Source organism: Poromitra crassiceps (assembly GCF_964638095.1).
Source record: "Poromitra crassiceps genome assembly, chromosome: 17".
In the NCBI taxonomy this organism is placed as follows: domain Eukaryota; kingdom Metazoa; phylum Chordata; class Actinopteri; order Beryciformes; family Melamphaidae; genus Poromitra; species Poromitra crassiceps.
In genome coordinates this window covers 6745111-6767868 of record NC_139635.1, presented here as the reverse complement: position 1 = coordinate 6767868, position 22758 = coordinate 6745111, and the positions used below count along the sequence as shown (strand labels likewise).

Sequence of the window (22758 nt, the reverse complement as noted above, 5' to 3'; positions counted from 1 at the left end):
CGTAAAAGTTTTCTGGAAAACAAAAACAAACAAAAGAAAGAAAGAAAACAATTGCACATGTGCTTACAATAGCTTTCTTTTTGATACTTCAAAACACATCATGGTACAGCATTGTCCAAGGCAATGTCAAAACAGGATACAAATACACTGATAACCATTGAGTGTTGGCTCTTGTTGTAAATAAAAAAACAAAAACAAATAAACAAATAAAGGATATTCAGGAAAAAGTACCCCAAAACTGTCACGTCTTGTCATTGTCACGTTTTAATTATATGGTTTTAATGATATTAAAAATGTTAAAAACACACGGCAGATTGTGTGACATCGTGTCACTGACAGACAAATCATATTGTGTCCCTCCTCGTGTAAAAAATATCTTGATATCATCTCAGGCACTTTTTGATATCGGACCCCGCGAGTGGACAGTTGCACTGTAATGTCCCAATGTGACCAGTAGGGTACTGTGTCGAGCAACAGGATCAAATCCATCCCTCTAAGTATGCTACTCTGCGTATAGAAACGCACCAATATTGACAGCAGGCGGTGCTGGCCGCTTACAAGCAAACTCTTTCTTAGATCTATTTGGAGGTGAGATGTGTTCACTCTCACCTGCATCATTTGTATCTTTTTTGGTAACAGTTTACGAGGGCTCTATTTATAGAGCACCGCCACAGGGATGACATCTTTTTGTAGACCAAAGCAGAAGTTAGCATCGTGCTGGGTTCCCGCGTCTGGAAGTTAATGGCATTTTTGAATGGGTTTTTGTTAACATGCCTGAAATAAGGTCTGTGGTTAACAAAAGTTGACGATATTATTAGACCGTTGTGTTCAGGAAAGATAATCTTCACAAATGAACACCACTTTTATGAAGCCTAAATGTGGAAAAAAACCACCCAAAAAATCGCAATAGCCAGCAAACGCTTCAAACTTTTGTTAAAGGAACACGGCGACATTTTGGGAGATTACCATTTTGCCATATTCCCGATAAGACGAGAAGATAGATACCTTTCTCTTCTGTACGTGCAATACAAAAGTAGCGACGTGCCCTCCTGCTAGTTAGCTTAGCACACCAAACTGTAGTAGATTGGTACAGCACCAAAAACACACATTTCCAACAGCGCCAAAACGCTCATGTACATGTTGTGACTCGTGTACTCACCACACTATGAAATCATAATCCAAAGTTATGAGACACTGTAATTTTTTAAGCAAATACTACAAATGCTGCTGTACCACCAATCCACCACCGTTCGTTGTGCTAAGCTAATTAGCAGGAGGGGTGCATCGCACTTTTCACTGCACGCACAGGGAAGAGAAAGGCATCGATCTTCTCGCCTTACTATCGGGAAGATGCTAAATGTTCCTTTAACCACATGACCTTGTTATAAACCTTATTCGCTAACCCTGGACGGCACCATATTGTTGACATACCGTCCTGCACGCACAGCGCTGCTGCAGCTGACAACTAGTAACAGCCTTATTGTCGTTTCGGTTCCATTAGAAAATAGCGATGGTGATGACAGCAATAAAAAATAAAAAAATTGTTGTTTGTATGCTGCCGTTAATGCCTGTAATAAATAAACAAAAGAATGAGGTGAACAGACTTTGCTGTGAGGAGCTGTCAGAAAGTTTCACCTGTCTCTCCTAAATCCACACATCTCCTGTGCTGACGTATCCTCAGTCTCGCTCCCTTCACGTCTGTGGACGGTAGAGATAGAAACAAACCACGGGGACTTTATTGCTGTCATTACTACAGCCGTGTGTAACGCAGGTCACCATCGGAACACAACAGGAACGATACAGGTAACGCTAACGGCGGCTAGCTTCCTATGAACGCTGCTCTTACATAGGCTGTCACGTGAGCGCTGCAGCGCTATGTCAACAACATGGCGGCGGTGGGCGTGCCCGTACGTGAGTTACGTCAATCGAATGAGGTCTATTTCAGGCATCTAACCAAAAGCCCGTTCAAAAAGCCATACTAGCTCATTTCCAGGTTTTAGGACTGATCCCTGCAGCACTCTATTCCACTGTACTGTAGCTGTAACAACATAACAAATGTAAAGTTTGCATTTGCTTTGTGTTGTTATTCCATTAGCGGTGAGTATTTGAGTGTACTTTCAATATCTTTGCACAGGTTAAAACACAGATGTGTACAGTGGAATGAGGCCATTGCAAAGTCCTTCCCCCCCCCTCTCTCTCTCATCTGCTTGCTGTGTTTATCATTAATTAACCCACCCCGACTCTGTCTGCATCTCTCCCAGCGCCGGCCTTCATTAACCAACGGGAGACAATGTAAGTCACGCCCTTCTCCTCTGCATACGGAGAACACGTTGGAGCGGCGCGCTAATAATAAACGCACCGCCATTTTGATTCGTTTTGTATTTTATTTTTTACATTCCCGCCGCAGCTCGCTCTCATTTATTGGCTTGCAGGCAGCTACACAGACTCAAAACATTAGCATTGACAAAGGATATGTTCAGGCTAGCAGGGTGGGTTGCTACAGTACAGTACCGCAATTATGGTGGGTGGCTGCTTTGGCTCGGGCGCTGGCTTTCAATCATGTGCAATCATGAGGCAGGAGTGTGCACATCTCATTCCAGCGCCACACTCAGCAGCTGGCTGCACTGATCACATCCTCCTCTCCGCTTCAAAGTGTCCTAATCAGTGCAATCACATGCTGGAGTGTCGGCTTGGAGGGAAGAGCAGCACTCTCTGGGGGTCACCGTAACCAAATGTTCACAGGTTCGATCTGCCGCAGCAGCCAACAGAGTGCCGTAGCTATGGCATATTTTTCTAGGCCAACCCTGGAAGTCAGCATCGGCGTCGCCCTGGCTTCCCCCGACAAACAGCCAATGGGATTTTTCCCATGGGGTTTTGGATTATTGGAGAAAATAAAACAAAAGTCGATACTTGCAGGTTTTGTTCAGCGCATGAACACCATTTTTAGAAGTGCTATTCGTCCATAGACAGCCATCCCATTTTGGGGTCTTTGAGCAAGAAGCTACCTGCTCCTCCTAACTGTCAGTTTAAAGGCTTCAACTGCTACAAAAGTACAGCAAACACAATTAGGGCAATTGAAAGCAATTAACTCCCGAGGACAATTTCTTCTTCTTTTGTTAGAAACGGGAGAAAAGCCGGTGCTAATCTGACGCAGCATGGGGGGGGTTCATTGTCTCCGTCTCCATCTTTATTCTCTCTTCCTCTTGACGGGTTTTCTCTTTGTGCTGTCAGAAGCCACAGCGTCTCTATGGGCGCCTGTGTGCTTTGGCTGTGGTAGGCAGCAGGTGGCTGTGATGAAACATTCAGTGCAGAGCCTGACTGGGGAGGGGAGCTGGGTGAGAGGGGAAGGTGGGAGATGAGTGGAGAGGAGCGATAGGAGTGAAGAGGAGAGGAGGAGACAGGTGGCGGGGATGGGGAGGGGAGCTGGCGGGGGGGGGGGGGGGGTGAGAGGAGAAGGTAGGACATGAGTGGATGGGGAAGGGGGGGCGATTGGAGTGAAGAGGAGAGGAGGAGACAGCGGGTGGGGTTGGGAAGGGGAGCTGGGGGGGGTTGGGGAGGGTGGCCGAGGGGAAAGAACCAACCCGAATGCCAGAATAATACGTTGGCATTTTACATGTCTGAAAACCAGGATAATGTACAGTCTCAACGTGAATTTGAAACAAAATGTCGATAAAATACGTTTCTAAAATGTGGCATTTTATGTACAATCTCAACGTAAATTGGACATATTTGAAAACCTTGCTGCCTTTCCAACGTTAAACACAAATAAAACAACTTTAGTTACATTTAGGCAAGTAAGGGTAAGGTTAGAGTTGTGCTTTGGGTTAAACTCCAAAGTAAAAAGACGACTCGCTCTGTCAAACTGGCGCTGACTTGCTTGTAACCGGGGAACCAGAGCCGGCCTGTCCGCGCCGTCGCAAGGCCCCCGACTGACAGGTAAGCTCATCCAATGAGCAGCCTGATGAAAGCTTCGAGTCAAAGCTGTTCATCCAATGAGCTTCACATGTCATGCGTGTGTGAACCAATGAATGAGTCTGTTTTGCCTGGTTCCAGAATCCCATGCCTGTTTTGCTCCGTAAAGTGAGCAGCAGCAGCAGTTTCACTTCGTGTTTAGTGATTTTGCCTTCAAAATAAAAGCATGAGAAAGTTCGGTTTTTACAACAACAAAAATAAGTAATCTAACTATGAGACCCAACATGGACATAAGGACACTAAGAGGAACCTCAAGTTCAAGCTCAGTTCAATTTGTGTACTGTATTTTTTGTTTGAATGAATGATTTTGAAAAATGATTCTGCTGCTCACTTCACCCAGCCCGCTGGTAGTAGCTGGTATAGATCAAGACAGTGGACTAACTATGGCCAAACAAAACAGTTTGGTTACATGTTACCGAGGAGGAGGAAAGAGCAGTTTCACCACCAGAAGTGACAACTCCATCAAGTAATATTGAACTGTCGCGTGCTGTAGTCTATCAGCCCTCTGCCTCGCATCACAACATCCACCGCTTCACAGCAGCATAGCAAAAGCATAAGGCGATAAGTAACGATAACGCTGCACTTTCTGGAGAGGAAGACTACATTTGTAGTCCTGCCGGGGTGCTTAACTTAAGATGGCTTATGATGTTTTTTTTTAGGCCAGGTTCAGCAGCAGCGTAGCAAGAGGACATATAAGCTGATTCAATCGAAGCTGATTGCTTGTATTTTGCACTGTATGTGTGTGTGTGTGTGTGTGTGTGTCTCAATGTGTGTAAAAGCACAGCAGGGTGTGTTTGTGGAGGGGCGCGTGTGCAGCCCATCAGGTTGAGATGATACCCGCCCCCCCCCAGCATCGTCTCGGCCCACCCACACTATGAATCCTGGCACTACAACAGGTCCACCAATCCCACCCCTTTACCCTTAGGCGCCCGTGACGTACTTTAACATGAGAGATTTTAGACGTGAATATTAATGTTATACACGTCATTAGACCTCTATCTAGAAACGTGATATGTAACATCATATTTTCGTTCAGAAATCTTCATATTTTACATTTCCGTGGATTCTAGAAAAGTACAACGCAGACATTTTATTCTGGCGACTGGGCCGACGGGAAAGACAGGATTGTAATGAACACAGAGGAGAGAGAGGAGAGGAGGAATGAAAGGATGGTAATGAACACAAGAGGAGAGGGAGGAGAGGAGGAATGAAAGGATGGTAATGAACACAAGAGGAGAGGGAGGAGAGGAGGGCGGTAGGAGGATGGGAGCCAGGGCTCCAGACAAACAGGCCAGCGGGCCAGCGAGTGGAGCCCAGAGCGATGCAGGGGGGCCAGGCAGCGGATCAGAGCTGTCTCCCCTCTCTGCCTGGGTCTCCTCCGTGGAGATGACACACGCGCCATGAATCATTTATGAGCGAGTCTCTTTATTAATAACACTCTCACTGTGCCCTGCTTCTTTGATACACTGTGCCTTGTTTGCTCCGCTCCCGGGGGAACACTCGAGCGAGGGGGCTCGTGCGCCCAGGAAAAACATTGAAAGTACACAAACAGTATCCAGAGAAAGGCTGGCGGCAGTGTTTGGGCTTTGTTTGGTTAGAATACCAACCTTGTGAAGTGAAGAAAGGCTGATTTGTGGGCAGGTGGGAGTGTGGGGGATCTGTGAGAAGGTGGGAGTGTGGGGGATTTGTGAGCAGGTGGGAGTGTGGGGGATTTGTGAGCAGGTGGGAGTGTGGGGGATTTGTGAGCAGGTGGGAGTGTGGGGGATTTGTGAGCAGGTGGGAGTGTGGGGGATTTGTGAGCAGGTGGGAGTGTGGGGGATTTGTGAGCAGGTGGGAGTGTGGGGGATTTGTGAGCAGGTGGGAGTGTGGGGGATCTGTGAGCAGGTGGGAGTCGATTACAGGACACTCGATAGGTCAATGTGGCAGGGAGACCGTATGCGATATGTACCTTGTCTAGGACTCGGTATCGTTTAAAAATGTGCTACGCCAGTACCAATACCAGTACCCTTAAAGTGATACCGGTACCAAGTACTTTATTTGATACCTTTTTCGGCACGCTGAACTGCCAACTCCGTCGCATACACCGCCCTCGGCTTCACCACCACAGACTGCATAGACCAGACCTGCACATCCAAAGCGTCAAGGCCGCGCCCCTTTTTGGGGGGATAGAAAGAATGAATTGCGTTGTTGTGATGGTATTTTTGCCGTGTTTTTAGCTAGCATAGACAAAATACCAATTCATTAATTTCGGGTTCAAGTGTTTTTTTGGTTTGATAAACATGTCTACTAATTATTTTGCGACCTTGCCCGAACCTGAACGGTCGAGATATATTAATAAATTAAGGTTGACTGGTCTGTCGTCATGTCCGTCCAGCCTGAGTCAAAGAGGATTTCCGCATTCCCCCAAAAAGGGCCGCGGTGCAGTGCGATGACGCGGTGCAGTTCTGGTCTATGGACTGTAGCCGGTGCGGTAGCGAGCCAATCACACGTTGCATTAAATCAAAGAACGCTTGTGGTGATTGGTTGCGAGCACAACAACAAGTTTTTTTCTAGATCTCTGTACAAAAAGGAGTGAATGCAGGTATCGTTTTGATACTACTGTACTTGGTACTGGGTTATTTCCGTCTATACCATAAAGATATCGAGTAGCGACATCCAGCCCTAATCTCGTCACATGTCCACACATACGCGCACACTTGTGTCTCGCCATGGACTGAAGAGAACGCCCACTCACTCCCCACGGACTGAAGAGAACGCCCACTCACTCCCCACGGACTGAAGAGAACGCCCACTCACTCCCCACGGACTGAAGAGAACGCCCACTCACTCCCCACGGACTGAAGAGAACGCCCACTCACTCCCCCATTTGATTGTCAGAACACGAGGGTGTCAGATCTCCATGAATCAGAGTCCTGGATGCCTGTGAAGTTGCGTTGTGTCCGTGGATGCAGAGAAGGCACTGAGTGTCTCGTGTCTGTAGGAGGGAGACTGACTGACTGACTGACTGACTGACTGACTGACTGACCGACATACATGTACCGGTATACTGTAGGTCATCGGCACAGCTAGGGATCGAGTACAAACACCCACATACCGAGCAGCACACTTCACAACTGTTTACCTCTACGATCATCGCTAAGCTATAAGACCTCTAGGTTTGTCCACATTTGTAGCGTCCACTTTTGCCCTTTCCTCAAGGTAAAGCCCCTTAGTGAGTCTTAGCTCTGGACCCAAAGTCAGCCCCCGAAGCCCGTTCTCTAGCCTTCAACTATTCCCCCGCCTTGTCCGTTCACGCTCCTCAAGAATAGAACAGCCTCCCTTTCTCCGAGCCCAGCCTGTTGAGCCTGGCTAGCTGCGAGGGCGAAGGCGGCACGTCTTGGCGGTAGGGACCCTTGGGTGAGGCGGGGTCCTTGGGGTGCGGGTGCGTGGAGTACCCTGGCTCATAGCCGCTGCTGTTAGCCTGGTTCTCCTGCGCCATCTTCCCCTTGGCTTCCTGCTCCCGGCGCCTCTGCTCCTGCCTCAGCAGCTCCTGGGCTTCCAGCAGGACTCTGGCGTTGACGCCCCCGCCGCCCGGGTAGCCGTTCCTGGAGCCCTGGTAGCTGGAGTAGCGGGGGTTGTCCTTGGCCGTCTGGAAACCTTCGCCCGGCGGGTACACCTTGTCCCATGAGTCCTGGGACACAGAGCTGGGGTTCTTCCTGGGTTGCCTGGTGCAGACAGAAGAAGCAGGAGAGGAACATGTCAGACGTTTATTTGATTTTTAGTTTTTTTGTGACGCCTCAGTAGGGCTGGGCGATTATGATTGAAATCAATATCACGATCATCATAAGGATTTTTCTCGATATCGATCGATCTCACAATATGGTTCACGTGTGCAAAATCACGTTAAATGGTCAAATCATCTCATTGAACCAAATGGTAATATGTCAAACAAAACAAAATTATTCAAATAATATTCCTACCATACCTCATTTGATCAGTTTTTAAGTAAAATTTGCTTGTTGTCACCATCAATTTAGACAGCAGAAATGTGTCACGATATTAAAATATCATCATGATACAATTCCACAAAGACGATAAACGATAATAGTGAATTATCGCCCAACCCTACTCCTGAGACATGAACCTAAGAGAGGAACAGGACATGACAGATAGTACCAAGCATCCCTAGTCAAGTCCTGCAAGCTGCTTTCTGTCCTGCAACATGCTTTCTGTCAGTCTCTCACACAAAGACACTTGTTAAATGCTTTATTTCTCCACATCACATGGATGCAACCGTCTTATCGTAACCTGGTGAAAAGCAACCAAAATGTTGGTTTGAAATGTGTCGCGGTGATGAAGCCGTGTTCAGCTGTGTGGCTGAAAAGATATGTTGCTGTCAGTCATACGGCCACCACCATTACAGCCTGGCACATTGTCTTTGGGCAAGTAGCAGCCCACGGTAACAACATACAGAGATACCTAACCATGTAGCAGCCCACGGTAACAACATACAGCGATACCTAACCATGTAGCAGCCCATAATAACAACACACAGAGATGTACCTAACCATGTAGCAGCCCACAGTAACAACATACTGAGCTAACCATAGCAGCCCACAGTAACAACATAGAGATACCTAACCATGTAGCAGCCCACGGTAACAACACACATATATACCTAACCATGTAGCAGCCCATGGTAACAACATACAGAGATGTACCTAACCATGTAGCAGCCCACAGTAACAACACACATATATACCTAACCATGTAGCAGCCCACAGTAACAACACACAGAGATACCTAACCATGTAGCAGCCCACAGTAACAACATACAGAGATACCTAACCATGTAGCAGCCCACGGTAACAACATACAGAGATACCTAACCATGTAGCAGCCCACAGTAACAACATACAGAGATACCTAACCATGTAGCAGCCCACAGTAACAACACACAGAGATACCTAACCCTGTAGCAGCCCACAGTAACAACACACAGAGATACCTAACCATGTAGCAGCCCACAGTAACAACACACAGAGATACCTAACCCTGTAGCAGCCCACAGTAACAACACAGAGATACCTAACCATGTAGCAGCCCACAGTAACAACATACAGAGATACCTAACCATGTAGCAGCCCACGGTAACAACATACAGAGATACCTAACCATGTAGCAGCCCACAGTAACAACATACAGAGATACCTAACCATGTAGCAGCCCACAGTAACAACACACAGAGATACCTAACCCTGTAGCAGCCCACAGTAACAACACACAGAGATACCTAACCATGTAGCAGCCCACAGTAACAACATACAGAGATACCTAACCATGTAGCAGCCCACAGTAACAACACACATATATACCTAACCCTGTAGCAGCCCACAGTAACAACACACAGAGATACCTAACCATGTAGCAGCCCACAGTAACAACACACAGAGATACCTAACCATGTAGCAGCCCACAGTAACAACACACAGAGATAGCTAACCATGTAGCAGCCCATAGTAACAACACACAGAGATACCTAACCATGTAGCAGCCCACAGTAACAACACACATATATACCTAACCATGTAGCAGCCTACAGTAACAACACACATAGATAGCTAACCATGTAGCAGCCTACAGTAACAACACACAGAGATAGCTAACCATGTAGCAGCACATAGTAACAACACACAGAGATAGCTAACCATGTAGCAGCCCATAGTAACAACACACAGAGATAGCTAACCATGTAGCAGCCCACAGTAACAACACACATATATACCTAACCATGTAGCAGCCTACAGTAACAACACACAGAGATAGCTAACCATGTAGCAGCCTACAGTAACAACACACATATATACCTAACCATGTAGCAGCCTACAGTAACAACACAGAGATACCTAACCATGTAGCAGCCTACAGTAACAACACAGAGATACCTAACCATGTAGCAGCCTACAGTAACAACACACATATATACCTAACCATGTAGCAGCCCATGGTAACAACACACAGAGATAGCTAACCATGTAGCAGCCCATGGTAACAACACACAGAGATAGCTAACCATGTAGCAGCCCATGGTAACAACACACAGAGATACCTAACCATGTAGCCCATGGTAACAACACACAGAGATACCTAACCATGTAGCAGCTCACGGTAACAACACACAGAGATAGCTAACCATGTAGCATCCCATGGTAACAACACACAGAGATACCTAACCATGTAGCAGCCCAAGGTAACAACACACAGAGATATCTAACCATGTAGCAGCCCACGGTAACAACACACAGAGATACCTAACCATGTAGCAACCCATGGTAACAACACACAGAGATAGCTAACCATGTAGCAGCCCATAATAACAACACACAGAGATACCTAACCATGTAGCAACCCATAGTAACAACACAAAGATACCTAACCATGTAGCAGCCCATGGTAACAACACACAGAGATACCTAACCATGTAGCAACCCATGGTAACAACACACAGAGATACCTAACCATGTAGCAGCCCATGGTAACAACACACAGAGATAGCTAACCATGTAGCAGCCCATAATAACAACACACAGAGATACCTAACCATGTAGCAACCCATACTAACAACACAAAGATACCTAACCATGTAGCAGCCCATGGTAACAACACACAGAGATACCTAACCATGTAGCAACCCATGGTAACAACACACAGAGATACCTAACCATGTAGCAGCCCATGGTAACAACACACAGAGATACCTAACCATGTAGCAGCCCACAGTAACAACACACAGAGATACCTAACCATGTCAAAGTCCCCTTCCAGCCCATTAGTCTCATTCGGAGACGGACAGAAACATCCATTGGGGCTGACAGAAAGTAATAGCGAGCTTTTTTGCAGATGGGAAAAATGAGGCGACCATCTTGTCCTGGGCGGATTCACCCAGGCTAGACATGTGACACCTGACACGAGCGAAGGCAGGGCTGCTGTCAGGCTGCCCTGCCCGACAAAGACTACTCCAGATGTGTGACATCACCTCTCCGTTCTGCTTGGCTAGCCTCTTTGTGGCAGCCCTGCTTGTGTGTCTGTGTGTGTGCGCACGCACACGCATGTGTGTGTTTGTGTGTGTGTGCACATGTGCGCGCACGCATGTGTGTGTGTGCACGTGTGCGCGCACGCATGTGTGTGTTTGTGTTTGTGTGTGTGTGTGTGTATGTGTGTGTGTGTGTGTGTGTGCACGCGCGCGCGTGTGTGTGTGTGTGTATGTGTATGTGTGCACGCATGTGTGTGTGTGTGTGTGTGTGTGTGTGTGCACGCGCGTGTGTGTGCGTGTGCGTGTGTGTGTCTGAGCCCATACGATATGCATGAGTGTCAGGAGCCCTACAGCTACAGTGTGTATCTCGGGGGCAAGACAAAATAGGAGAGTAAAAAATAAAAGACAAAGGGAAAAACAAGGGGCTTGTGAATCTGAGCCATGTGCATAATGAGCAGGTTTATCAGCCAGCTGTGAAGAAGCCCTATTCTGCCTGTTTGGATTTGAGCGTGGTTGGGGGGGGGGTGGGGGGTGGTAATGAGAATAGAAAAGACCTTTGTTTGTATTCGAAAGGAGACTTTGAATGCTTTGGGAATGGATCGGCTTCTCGATGGGCGAGATAGGAGAATATAGCCCAGGTTTATTCACGCGCACGCTTGAACCATTCCAATTGTCAGAGGCGGCATCCTCAGCGTCTGACTTCATCTCATGTTGACTGTGAGGCTGGAGCTGGCCTGTCTGTCTGTCTGTCTGTCTGCCTGTCTGTCTGTCTGTCTGCCTGTCTGTCTGTCTGTCTGCCTGCCTGTCTGTCTGTCTGTCTGCCTGCCTGCCTGCCTGCCTGTCTGTCTGTCTGACTGTCTGTCTGTCTGTCTGTCTGTCTGTCTGCCTGTCTGTCTGTCTGTCTGCCTGTCTGTCTGTCTGTCTGTCTGTCTGCCTGCCTGCCTGCCTGCCTGTCTGTCTGTCTGACTGCCTGTCTGTCTGCCTGCCTGTCTGCCTGCCTGCCTGCCTGTCTGTCTGTCTGTCTGCCTGTCTGCCTGTCTGTCTGTCTGTCTGTCTGTCTGTCTGTCTGTCTGCCTGTCTGCCTGTCTGTCTGTCTGTCTGTCTGCCTGCCTGCCTGTCTGTCTGTCTGTCTGTCTGTCTGTCTGTCTGTCTGTCTGTCAGCCTGCCTGTCTGTCTGCCTGTCTGTGTGCCTGTCTGTCTGTCTGTCTGTCAGCCTGCCTGTCTGTCTGCCTGTCTGTGTGCCTGTCTCTCTGCCTGCCTGTCTGTCTGTCAGCCTGCCTGTCTGTCTGTCTGTCTGTCTGTCTGTCTGTCTGTCTGTCTGTCTGCCTGTCTGTCTGTCAGCCTGCCTGTCTGTCTGTCTGTCTGTCTGCCTGCCTGTCTGTGTGCCTGATGCTGTGCATGTATATGTGGGCTAATTACATAAAGATGCATACGGCGGTGCATTCAGTGCTCAATGGATGAAGCCTGGTAGATCTGGAAAAAAAGCCAAAGGTGACAGGAAGAGAACTAGAAGAACCACACCGAGGAGAGATATGCCAACAAGTGAGCAGTCGATATCCATGTCTGTTCAGACTTTGACATTTGAGCCAAATGTGAAGAAATTCCATCAAGGTGTTACTCAGATATGGCGTTACAGAGCTTGAAAATGGCATTTGTGAGGTCAGAGTGACCTTAACCTTTGTCCTTTGACCACCAAAATCTAATTACTTCATCCTTGACTCCAAGTCGACGTCTGAGCCAAATTGGAAGACATTCCGTCAAGGCGTTCCTGAGATATCGCGTTAAAGAGCTGGGAAATGGGGTTTGTGAGGTCACAGTGACCTTGAAGTTTGACCTTTAACCACCAAAACAACGAACATCGGACGTACGGACGGACAACCTGAATCCATAATGCCTCCAGCCTGGCTATCACCGGCGGAGGCATACAAAGCAAAAAGGGAGACACAGAGAGCCCATACCAGAAGAAAATGTACCCATTGTACGTTTCTAGAATCCATGGAAATGTAAAATATGAATATTTCTGAACAAAAATTAACCCTGAGGTACCAGCTCATACATTAACCCCCGAGGTACCAGCTCATACCACATTAACCCCCAAGGTACCAGCTCATACTACATTAACCCCCGAGGTACCAGCTCATACATTAACCCCCGAGGTACTAGCTCATACTACATTAACCCCCGAGGTACCAGCTCATACATTAACCCCCGAGGTACTAGCTCATACTACATTAACCCCCGAGGTACCAGCTCATACTACATTAACCCCCGAGGTACTAGCTCATACTACATTAACCCCCGAGGTACCAGCTCATACATTAACCCCCGAGGTACCAGCTCATACATTAACCCCCGAGGTACTAGCTCATACTACATTAACCCCCGAGGTACCAGCTCATACATTAACCCCCGAGGTACTAGCTCATACTACATTAACCCCCGAGGTACCAGCTCATACATTAACCCCCGAGGTACTAGCTCATACTACATTAACCCCCGAGGTACCAGCTCATACATTAACCCCCGAGGTACCAGCTCATACTACATTAACCCCCGAGGTACCAGCTCATACATTAACCCCCGAGGTACTAGCTCATACTACATTAACCCCCGAGGTACCAGCTCATACATTAACCCCCGAGGTACCAGCTCATACTACATTAACCCCCGAGGTACCAGCTCATACTACATTAACCCCCGAGGTACCAGCTCATACTACATTAACCCCCGAGGTACCAGCTCATACATTAACCCCCGAGGTACCAGCTCATACATTAACCCCCGAGGTACCAGCTCATACATTAACCCCCGAGGTTCCAGCTCATACTACATTAACCCCCGAGGTACCAGCTCATACATTAACCCCCGAGGTACCAGCTCATACATTAACCCCCGAGGTACCAGCTCATACTACATTAACCCCCGAGGTACCAGTTCATACATTAACCCCCGAGGTACCAGCTCATACGACATTAACCCCCGAGGTACCAGTTCATACATTAACCCCCGAGGTACCAGCTCATACTACATTAACCCCCGAGGTACCAGCTCATACATTAACCCCCGAGGTACCAGCTCATACTACATTAACCCCCGAGGTACCAGCTCATACATTAACCCCCAGCTGTATAGCAGCCAGCCTCTGGCCCCCTATAACGCCATTACTTTGGCTCAGAGATCAATGGCGCTACATCAGTGATGAATATGGGGGCCCTTCATTGTTTCAAATGGCAGTGGTTTATTGACTCAAAGCCTGTGGAGCACAGGGCCTCCCTCACCCAGCTAGAAACTGACCTTTATCTGAAATGAAAGCTGTTTTTTAGGGAACCTTACTGCCATTAATCACATCTCTATTCACAATCCAAAGCCACGGAGTCAGAGCCACGAACAACATATGAATCCCATCCAGATTGCAGGCGATTCGCCGATGCGCCGTATTCTTCTCGTCTCAGCGTCTGACTTCGCACGATGGTATGCTCCAAGCCAAACAATGGTACGCTCCAAGCCAAACAATAGTGCTCTTAAGATAATACAGCCGGGTTTATCCAAACAGAACGCCTTCTTAATGGAATTAGTGCAGAAAGGGCCGGGCCCGGGCCACAGGATGTTGCTTCCGCCCGCTGGAGCGAGACGCTAGTTCATTAATCTTTCAGCAAAGCCGCCTGCAATATTTATCAGGGAAGGGATCTGTGTGGATAACAGTGGATTATAGCATGCTGGTGAAGTATTAGAAGATAAGAAACATATTTCATGTTGTAGACATTATGGTAAGTGGATGCTGGCTAGGGGCGGGTGGGGTTGGGGGGGGGGTCGATACAGCATAGCGATATTTTGTGTGGCAATATATGTATCACACGAATGAATGCCCAGTATCGCAATATTTTATTACAGGATAGAAATTGTCAGGTCCATGCAATAGGGCATTCACCGACTAGTCGACTAGTAAAACCACTAGTCGACACTGTGCTTAGTAGTCGACTAGTCGCCATTCTTGGTTTTCCCTCTTTCCACAGTGCAGTGTTAATACAGCAGGTATGCCACTGGGGGGCGCTGTGGGTTCCTTGCGACCATTTGCGACCCTTCCAATCAACGAAGAAGAAGGAGTGCAACAACCATTTGCTAAATAACAAACCTCACATGACTTTCTTTTCGTTTTTATTTGAGTAATACTCAATAGCATAAACCATTACTTCATTTTAGTGCGGCCAGTTGTTTGTACGGTGTCAGGAAAGTCACTTTTGATGGATACTAGGAAGCATCCTACCGGACTGTAATGTGGACAGCAGCCAAGGCTAGGTTGCTAACTAACGTTAATGTTACTCAGCACCCCAAAGCAGGACTACACAGCCAGCAGGATAGCAGCATGGCAGACCTTCAAGTGTAAGTGGAGTTCGTTTTAACCATGCTTTATTAAATGACTAGCTGTCATTACTTGACGTTACCAATTTGTTTGTGAATAATGCGCCGTTTTTGTTAGCTGGGTTTCACACTTTTAATTTTAAGGCCGAAAAGGGAAATGGTGTGAGAGTACATTGAATTGACACTGGTCTGTCAATTCTATCATTTCACACGTACCATTTCCCTTTTTCGTCTTCAAATTAAAAGTGGAAAAACAACGAAACGTTAGCGTGTGAAGCCTCGGCCTATCTGGATTATAAAAGTATAACGTTAGAGAAAACAGCCATCAGCCATGCCGTTTTATACTAATTTATTGCCAAATGCTTTGGGAATCAAGCTTGGTCAGAAAAGGTCTACTACATTAGCTAGTTATGCCTGCATCTCAATAGCCCTGCTGCCTGGTTGTATTTGAGACCTTTTGACGTGAGTTGAGCGTTTTTATTGGGGGGGAAAAAAACACTCAGACTAGTCGACTACCTTTAGGGACGACTAGTCGACTAGTAAAATTCACTAGTCGTGAATGCCCTACCATGCAACATCTATGACAGGTTTTTATGACAGGTCTCGTTGACAATTTTGCTGCAATAAAAATGATTGAAGTGAGATGAACAGACTGGAAACTCTATCTTAGATAAAATTTCAAGTTTTTTCCTTTGACATCATTTGCAGTGGAAAAAAGGTAATAAATAGCAATACTATTGTAACCCGAGTATCATGATAATATCGTATCGTGGGGCATCTGGTGATTCTAACAGTGGCACGGATACGTTTGTGTTTGGTCTTGCTTAGGCATTACAGATGGACCACTGTTCTAATATTGAGTAATATTAATATAATAGTAATCTAATATCGCCTTCTGGACAGGTCATCTGTCAACTGAGTCAAGGCTACAAAGAATCCTTCTTTTAAGCTGTCTTCTCTCATTCGTTACCTGTCTCTGTCATGACTGACAGGGAGAGATCAGTCATTACCTCGTCTCTTAAAACAGACTGTATCATCTACATCCGGCGAATGCAGCTATATACAGTCTGTACGTTACACCCCCAGAACATGCACAAGGAAGTTGGGAAAAAAACCTTCAGACTGGAAGGAAGTTCTACGGAATCCGACCAATCACGACACGCGAATGCGGCATATTGGATTGTGATTGGACTAATGAGCGGAAGACCCGCCTTTCTGCCGGCATATTGGATTCTGATTGGACTAATGAGCGGAAGACCCGCCTTTCTGCTTCCCATTCCGGTTGGTGCATGATTCTCCCCCACGAAGTACAGACGGTATGGCGGAAGCATTTGAAAATTGCGGAAGCCAACTCGTCTGTTCTAAGAGACTAGTCATTACCTGTCTCTGCCATGACTGACAGTGAGAGATCAGTAAGGGCTCACATCTTTCACACAGACTCCCCCTAGTCAGTCTATTTGATGTAAAGACTGGAGTCTGTCTCAGTGACAGAGTGTGCTCTGTGAAGGGCTGGCCCCACACCTTCTTAACCCCTTGAGGTCTGAGGAGTATTTGGCACGCTCTGATATTGTTGTCAATTTGAACAAATATAAGCCGTATTTTCTTAAGTTTCACATTTTTGTATTCTGCAAAAGTTCAGTTCTACAATATCTATAAATAATATTTTGTGTTTTGTCTTAAGTCTACGTACCAAGCACAAAAACTTTCATCTGCTCCATTGTTTTGGGCAATTACATTGCCATCTAAAAGTAGGTCATATTGCTTTGGAGCAAAGAGTTGGAAGAGGGAGGCGTAATGGCTCTTTACACTGAATATGCAAAAGGGGGGCAGCCCAGGTAGATATTCCCCCCATTGACTAATACAGTCTCTGCTTTCAAACATCAAATTCAAGGACTTTTCAAGGACTTTCCAGGCCCCAATTACTTCAAATTTATGGACCCAGCACGGCACAGTTTGAGACACAGATCAAGGTTAATTACGGTTACAACACTGACGATTTAATTAATAATTTAGGCTTCATAGAACCTCGCAGACAACAATTAAGAAGAGTTTGGGTGAAACAGTGCGTGAAACAAGGACACACATGCAGACAAAGGAATGTAGTCTATTTACTAATGGTAAGTTTAAAAAAACCAAAGGAACAATTTCTATAAGAGGTGTTTCAATTGTTGCACAAAATCAATTATAGCAGTTTCAATGACCCATATCTTTTTTTATGTATCTTTTCAAAAACTTTCAAAGCCAAATGCATACTGTAAGACATGATGGTAAGCACTTAATTACAGATAATTTATTTATTCATGAAACCACCTGACACGGCAGAAAGTCGTTCTAAAGTGGCGGTTTTGTTTGACATCTTTCTAGACTTCTTTTTTTCTACAGGTGAGTTCATACTCACAGATTTATTTAATTTACACGTTGGCATTACATCGTTTTAATCTATCATGCTTGCATTAACATGTTTTTTACTTGAATTAACATGCCCTCACCTAAATTCATATGTCACCTCCAGAGTACCTACGTTTACAGGGAAGTCATTTAGATTTGGGGGTGAGACAAAGTCTACATGTATATAATGACGTCACATCGCAGCCGTTAAAATAAATGGTTTAATTTGGCATTATTATATATTTATTACTAGTATAATTTCTATATTCAAATAGAGAAATAGAAATAGAAAACAAATAAAGAAAATACTTGTTTGTTAAGTAAACGCTTTAGTCTGGCAGTTACAGCTCCCCACTAATAGGGGGTGCTGCAGCCCCCTAAGCACCCCTAGTTCCAGCGCCCCACGCCCTCTTCCAGGGACCTAGGAAGTGAATTTTGTAGGTGAATTGCTTGGTTTGTAAGTAATAATTTAATTAATTTCTCCACAGACATTTCATAAAATCCTTATAACAATAGTTTTACTTTACAAGCGATTCAGCTATTCAGAATCAAGAAAGATAGAACATTTGACTCGGACCAACAACAACAAAAAGCGTGGAATTCACTCCCTTAGGCTCTATGCAAAATGTACACGCATGTGCACACACACACACACACACACACACGAACACGCACACACACATACGCACCCACGCACGCACGCGCGCGCACATGCACACACAGGAACAGGACAGTCATGTCAGATCAAAGGGAATCACATTAAGGCAGAGTTAAGTGATCATGTGAGATGTGTGAGGGGAATGTGATCTGTCCATTCTGTGGTTTCACTGGTGTGTGTGTGTGTGTGTGTGTGTGTGTGTGTGTGTGTGTGTGTGTGTGTATCTGACCAGCCATGACCCCTCTGCTGACTAAATATGATGTATATTATCTGACATCATTAGTATGGCTTTTACAATGACTATGACATCATCAGACATGCACGTACACACAACAACGCATAAGATACATTACCCACCAACTCATAAGATACATTACCCACCACACACCAACATCACCCCCCCACGTCCTAACGTGACCTCTTCTGTAGACACGTTTGTTGCTTTAATACTGTATGCTTTAGCCATAGCTCACTCTACTATGGAATAAGAAGCCAAGACGTTTTCAAAGAGTGCATTGACTTGTCTAAGCAGTCACTTTGGAAGGGGAATAAAAAGTGCAGACTTACTTGGGGCTTTCTGTAGGCTATCCAAACAAATAGCGTGACAAACGTGGCTACAGAAGAGGAAACGCCATGGGCGCAATCGTTTTGCAGCAGTGTTGGACAGACATACATCGAAGGTATGCATGTCTTCTTACCTAAGACCCCCCTCTCTCCATGGTCTTACCGTGCCCCACCCCCCTATCTCCAGGGTCTTACTGTGCCCCACCCCCCTCTCTCCAGGGTCTTACTGTGCCCCACCCCCCTCTCTCCAGGGTCTTACGCTACGTTCACACATACACAGGGAACCTACGCCTTGCCTCAACCCACGCCTACGCCTGCAGACCTTGAGCTGGGCGTGAACCGATCACACCGCACGCCTTTGCACGCTGAACCTGGAGCCGAGTCACAAGCGCCTCTCCTCTCTCCCGGCTGTATTTTTCACGTGTGGTCCCGAATTATCATGTGTAGGTAAAATAAATCTGATATATTTAATGTTCTATTGATGCTGGATATGTATAACCAGGTCTGACTATAGTCTGACTTTTTAGAGAGGTAATCTTGCAAGAATATGTGCTGGCACAACAACATTGTCCATCTTGCTTCTTCGGTCGCTATTCTCTCTCCTGAAGATTTGTTTGCCGACGAGGAGAAAGCCCCACGTGATAGCCACCCGTCAATCTCTCTCTCTCTCTCTCTCTCTGCTCAACACTGTTGTAGTAACTCCATTTTATTTTGAAATTCAGTTGACTTTGCCATTTCCCACGGATATTGTCGCGTTTTTCTTTCATGGCTTGACAGAAGAAGCCTGCCTGCACGCCTATCGGCTTGAAAATAGAACTCACGCCTAAACGATAAAATCGGCAAGGCACAGGCGAGGCATGGGTACACGCAGGGTTCACGCTCAGGCGGCCGCTGTACACAGCCTCGTTGACTAAAACGGACGCCTATTTAAAAGCGTGGGTAAAGGCAAGGCGTAGGCAAGGCTTGGGTAGCCGGTGTGAACTAAGACTTACGGTGCCCCACCCCCCACTCTCTCTCCAGGGTCTTATGGTGCCCCCTCCTCTCTCCATGGTCTTACCGTGGAAGGGAGCTGTAGTGGCGCTGTGCCTGGGTGAAGGAGTCCCTCTCCTCCTGTCTCTGTCTCTGCATCTGGAGCTCCACAGACACGGAGTGACGGCCCGGCTGGCTGTATGCGCCTGGCCCCGGACTGCTGCTGCCCGCCAGAGGCTGCAAACAACAGCTTAGTTAGCTCAGTTACTATCACCACTCCTACAATCTCATTCAAGGACCACTTTGCCAATTTTCAACCAGCTTTGTAGCATCACTGAATCAGTAGTATATATGCAAATGACCAATGTTTAACCAATCTTTTTTTATTATTATTATTTATTGTACAAAAGTTCAAACACAACGGTCACAGATACACAGACAGAAAAAGCAAGGTAAAAAGAAATCGTTAAACATTGGTCATTTGCATAATACTACTGATTTAGTGATGATACAAAGCTGGTTGTAAATTGGCAAAGTTTAACCAATCTCCATCTTGCCATCCTGGTCCAAATGATGTCATAATGACGTCACTATTACTGTCACTATCGCTGTGAATTTCGCTATTACCATCACTATCATTGTTGCTCTGTCTACCTTCATTTGCAGAACTTCCTGGTCCAAATGACATCGTTATGACATCATTTGGTCCAGGAAGTACTGCAAATGAATGGGGAGCTATCGGTCCAGGCAAGATGGAAGTAAGTTAAACACTGTTCATTTGCATATATATTACTGATTTTGCAATCTGAGTCTATTTTTATTTGAAAAATAGACTCTGGGACAGCCCTACCTTTTCCCCCCGGCTTCCTGTACAGTAACCTCCAGTCATTTTCCACTGTTGTTGTGAGACAAGTTGACGTCTCCTATGCAGAGTGTTTTTGCGTTATTAGCGAATAGCCGAAACAGACGCGGAAAAGGAAGTGACGGTGGCAGGAGAGGAGCGCTGTACAGGAAGCTGGGGGAAAAGGTAGGGCTGTCCCACAGTCTATTTTTCAAATACAAATAGCTTCCCAGATTGCTGATTTTGTCATGATACAAAGCTGGCTGGAAATCAGCAAAGTGCCACCTTAATGAGTAAATCAATTAATGAATCGATGAGTCAATCTGCCCGTCAAAACATATCAAGTATGTACTATATATAGTAACTATATATAACTACTATATAGTAACTATACAATTATTTGACAGCGATCTATACGCTTGAAGTGCTGTCAAATAAAATCAGCGGAAATGTGCACTGAGTGTACAAATATGATGCAGTGTGTTTGTAGGATGCAATATGACTTTATGGATCACAGCGGGAAATTGCTTGATTGCAAAATCATCACAAGTGCTGAAGACATCTCCTGCTGTGGGATCAATATAGTAATACTAGATATCACAAAAGTACTGCAGCATATGGCGACATTCAGGTGACATTTCCTCTGATTAGGACCACCTCCTCGATATCGTCTGGCAACCTCTGAATACAACCAGAAATGTCTCAGTGCTCGACAGATAGTAGCCATTGTGAAAGTCCCTCTTTTGACCGAATCTTGCTGCTGGCTGCATTTTGGCTCCATCCCCAAGAGGAATTGTTTGGAGGACCACAGCGGTCGGAAGCTGCGAGAAATGGTCCCGGTGACTGCAGGGCCCGGAGACGCTATACACAGCGAATTCTCCCAGTGTTATGAAGTATTGATTTTTCAGTGACAACATGCTGTTGATTGGAGAGTTGCTTGTCCACTCTGAGAGCTGATATTGCTCTGGGGCAGCTTTTGGAAAACACTGGCATAGTGCGGATTTCTCTTTTTTTTTTAACACTGATCATTTTGCTGTTCACATTTAGAGATACAACATTCATAGAAGAAGTGCAGTGCAAAATGCAGGATAGATGCAGGGACTTTCACAGCGCATGGTAGCCAGATGACGGATGATGTCATCAGTGATGTCATCAGTGACACACATGGTGCACATCCTTATGTGTGAAATCAATGGAGGATTATTCACCTTATGTAGCCCTGCCCACTTGACCCAGTTGTGTTCTGACTTCCTGTTCAAAACATTGTCTGTTTTACCTGCTCACTAGTACTGTACTGTCACAGGAAGTGTAAACACAACAGGAAGTAACTGGCTGACCCCATAAGGTGAATAGCTTTTACCTGGATTCACCCCTTCTGTTTGTTTGATGGAAGAAACAACTGGCCCCAATGTTTTCCTGCACTATGATAGAGTACTTTATTTATTTATTTTATTTTATTATAATTAATTGACTATGGTGCACTTTAAATTATATGACTTGGCTGTACATATACTGGACAAACTCAGTAGGCAAAGTTGAAAATAAACATTAAACAATGGATAGAAAAAACAATTTCTCATGTATGGGTTCTGCCACTGTCCTGGAAGCGGCTTGCTGAGACCACTATGTTACAGCAAGATGAGAAGCTAACTGCAGTGCTGGTGACTTCCATGTCTTTGGCTTGAACTGAGGACGCCTGGACCTCACGAAACCCGTAGAAACCCATGTTGTGCAAATTGAAAAATGTCTGCTTCTCCAACTCCAAATGACGGCTTTAAATCAAACTCCGTTTCAAGTCATCTATTGGAAAGAAAAAAGTGGAATTATGTGAGAATAAAATCTCATCTCTGCTTGGATCGTCAAAACATTTCATACCTCCACAAAGTAAAAAATGATTGATTCTGAGTGGGTTTCATGGGCTCTGGGCTGGAGGTATACGAGCAGTGTGGCCTTGAGGTTAGAGAGTGACCTGTGACAGAAAGGTCACAGGTCTGT

The 22758-nt window shown here is 46.0% G+C and overlaps 1 protein-coding gene across 1 annotated transcript in view; it reads right to left on the bottom strand.

The window, feature by feature from the left end:
• Window positions 1-7270: 7270 nt before the first annotated feature.
• The window catches only part of LOC310791891 (partitioning defective 3 homolog), a gene marked incomplete at its 3' end in the record, with an annotated part of 552527 nt that continues 537039 nt past the window's right edge, over window positions 7271-22758 (bottom strand). Inside the window, 2 exon segments of the mRNA XM_083653569.1 lie at window positions 7271-7676; window positions 20011-20159. Coding sequence (XP_083509695.1) covers window positions 7271-7676; window positions 20011-20159 — 555 coding nt within the window.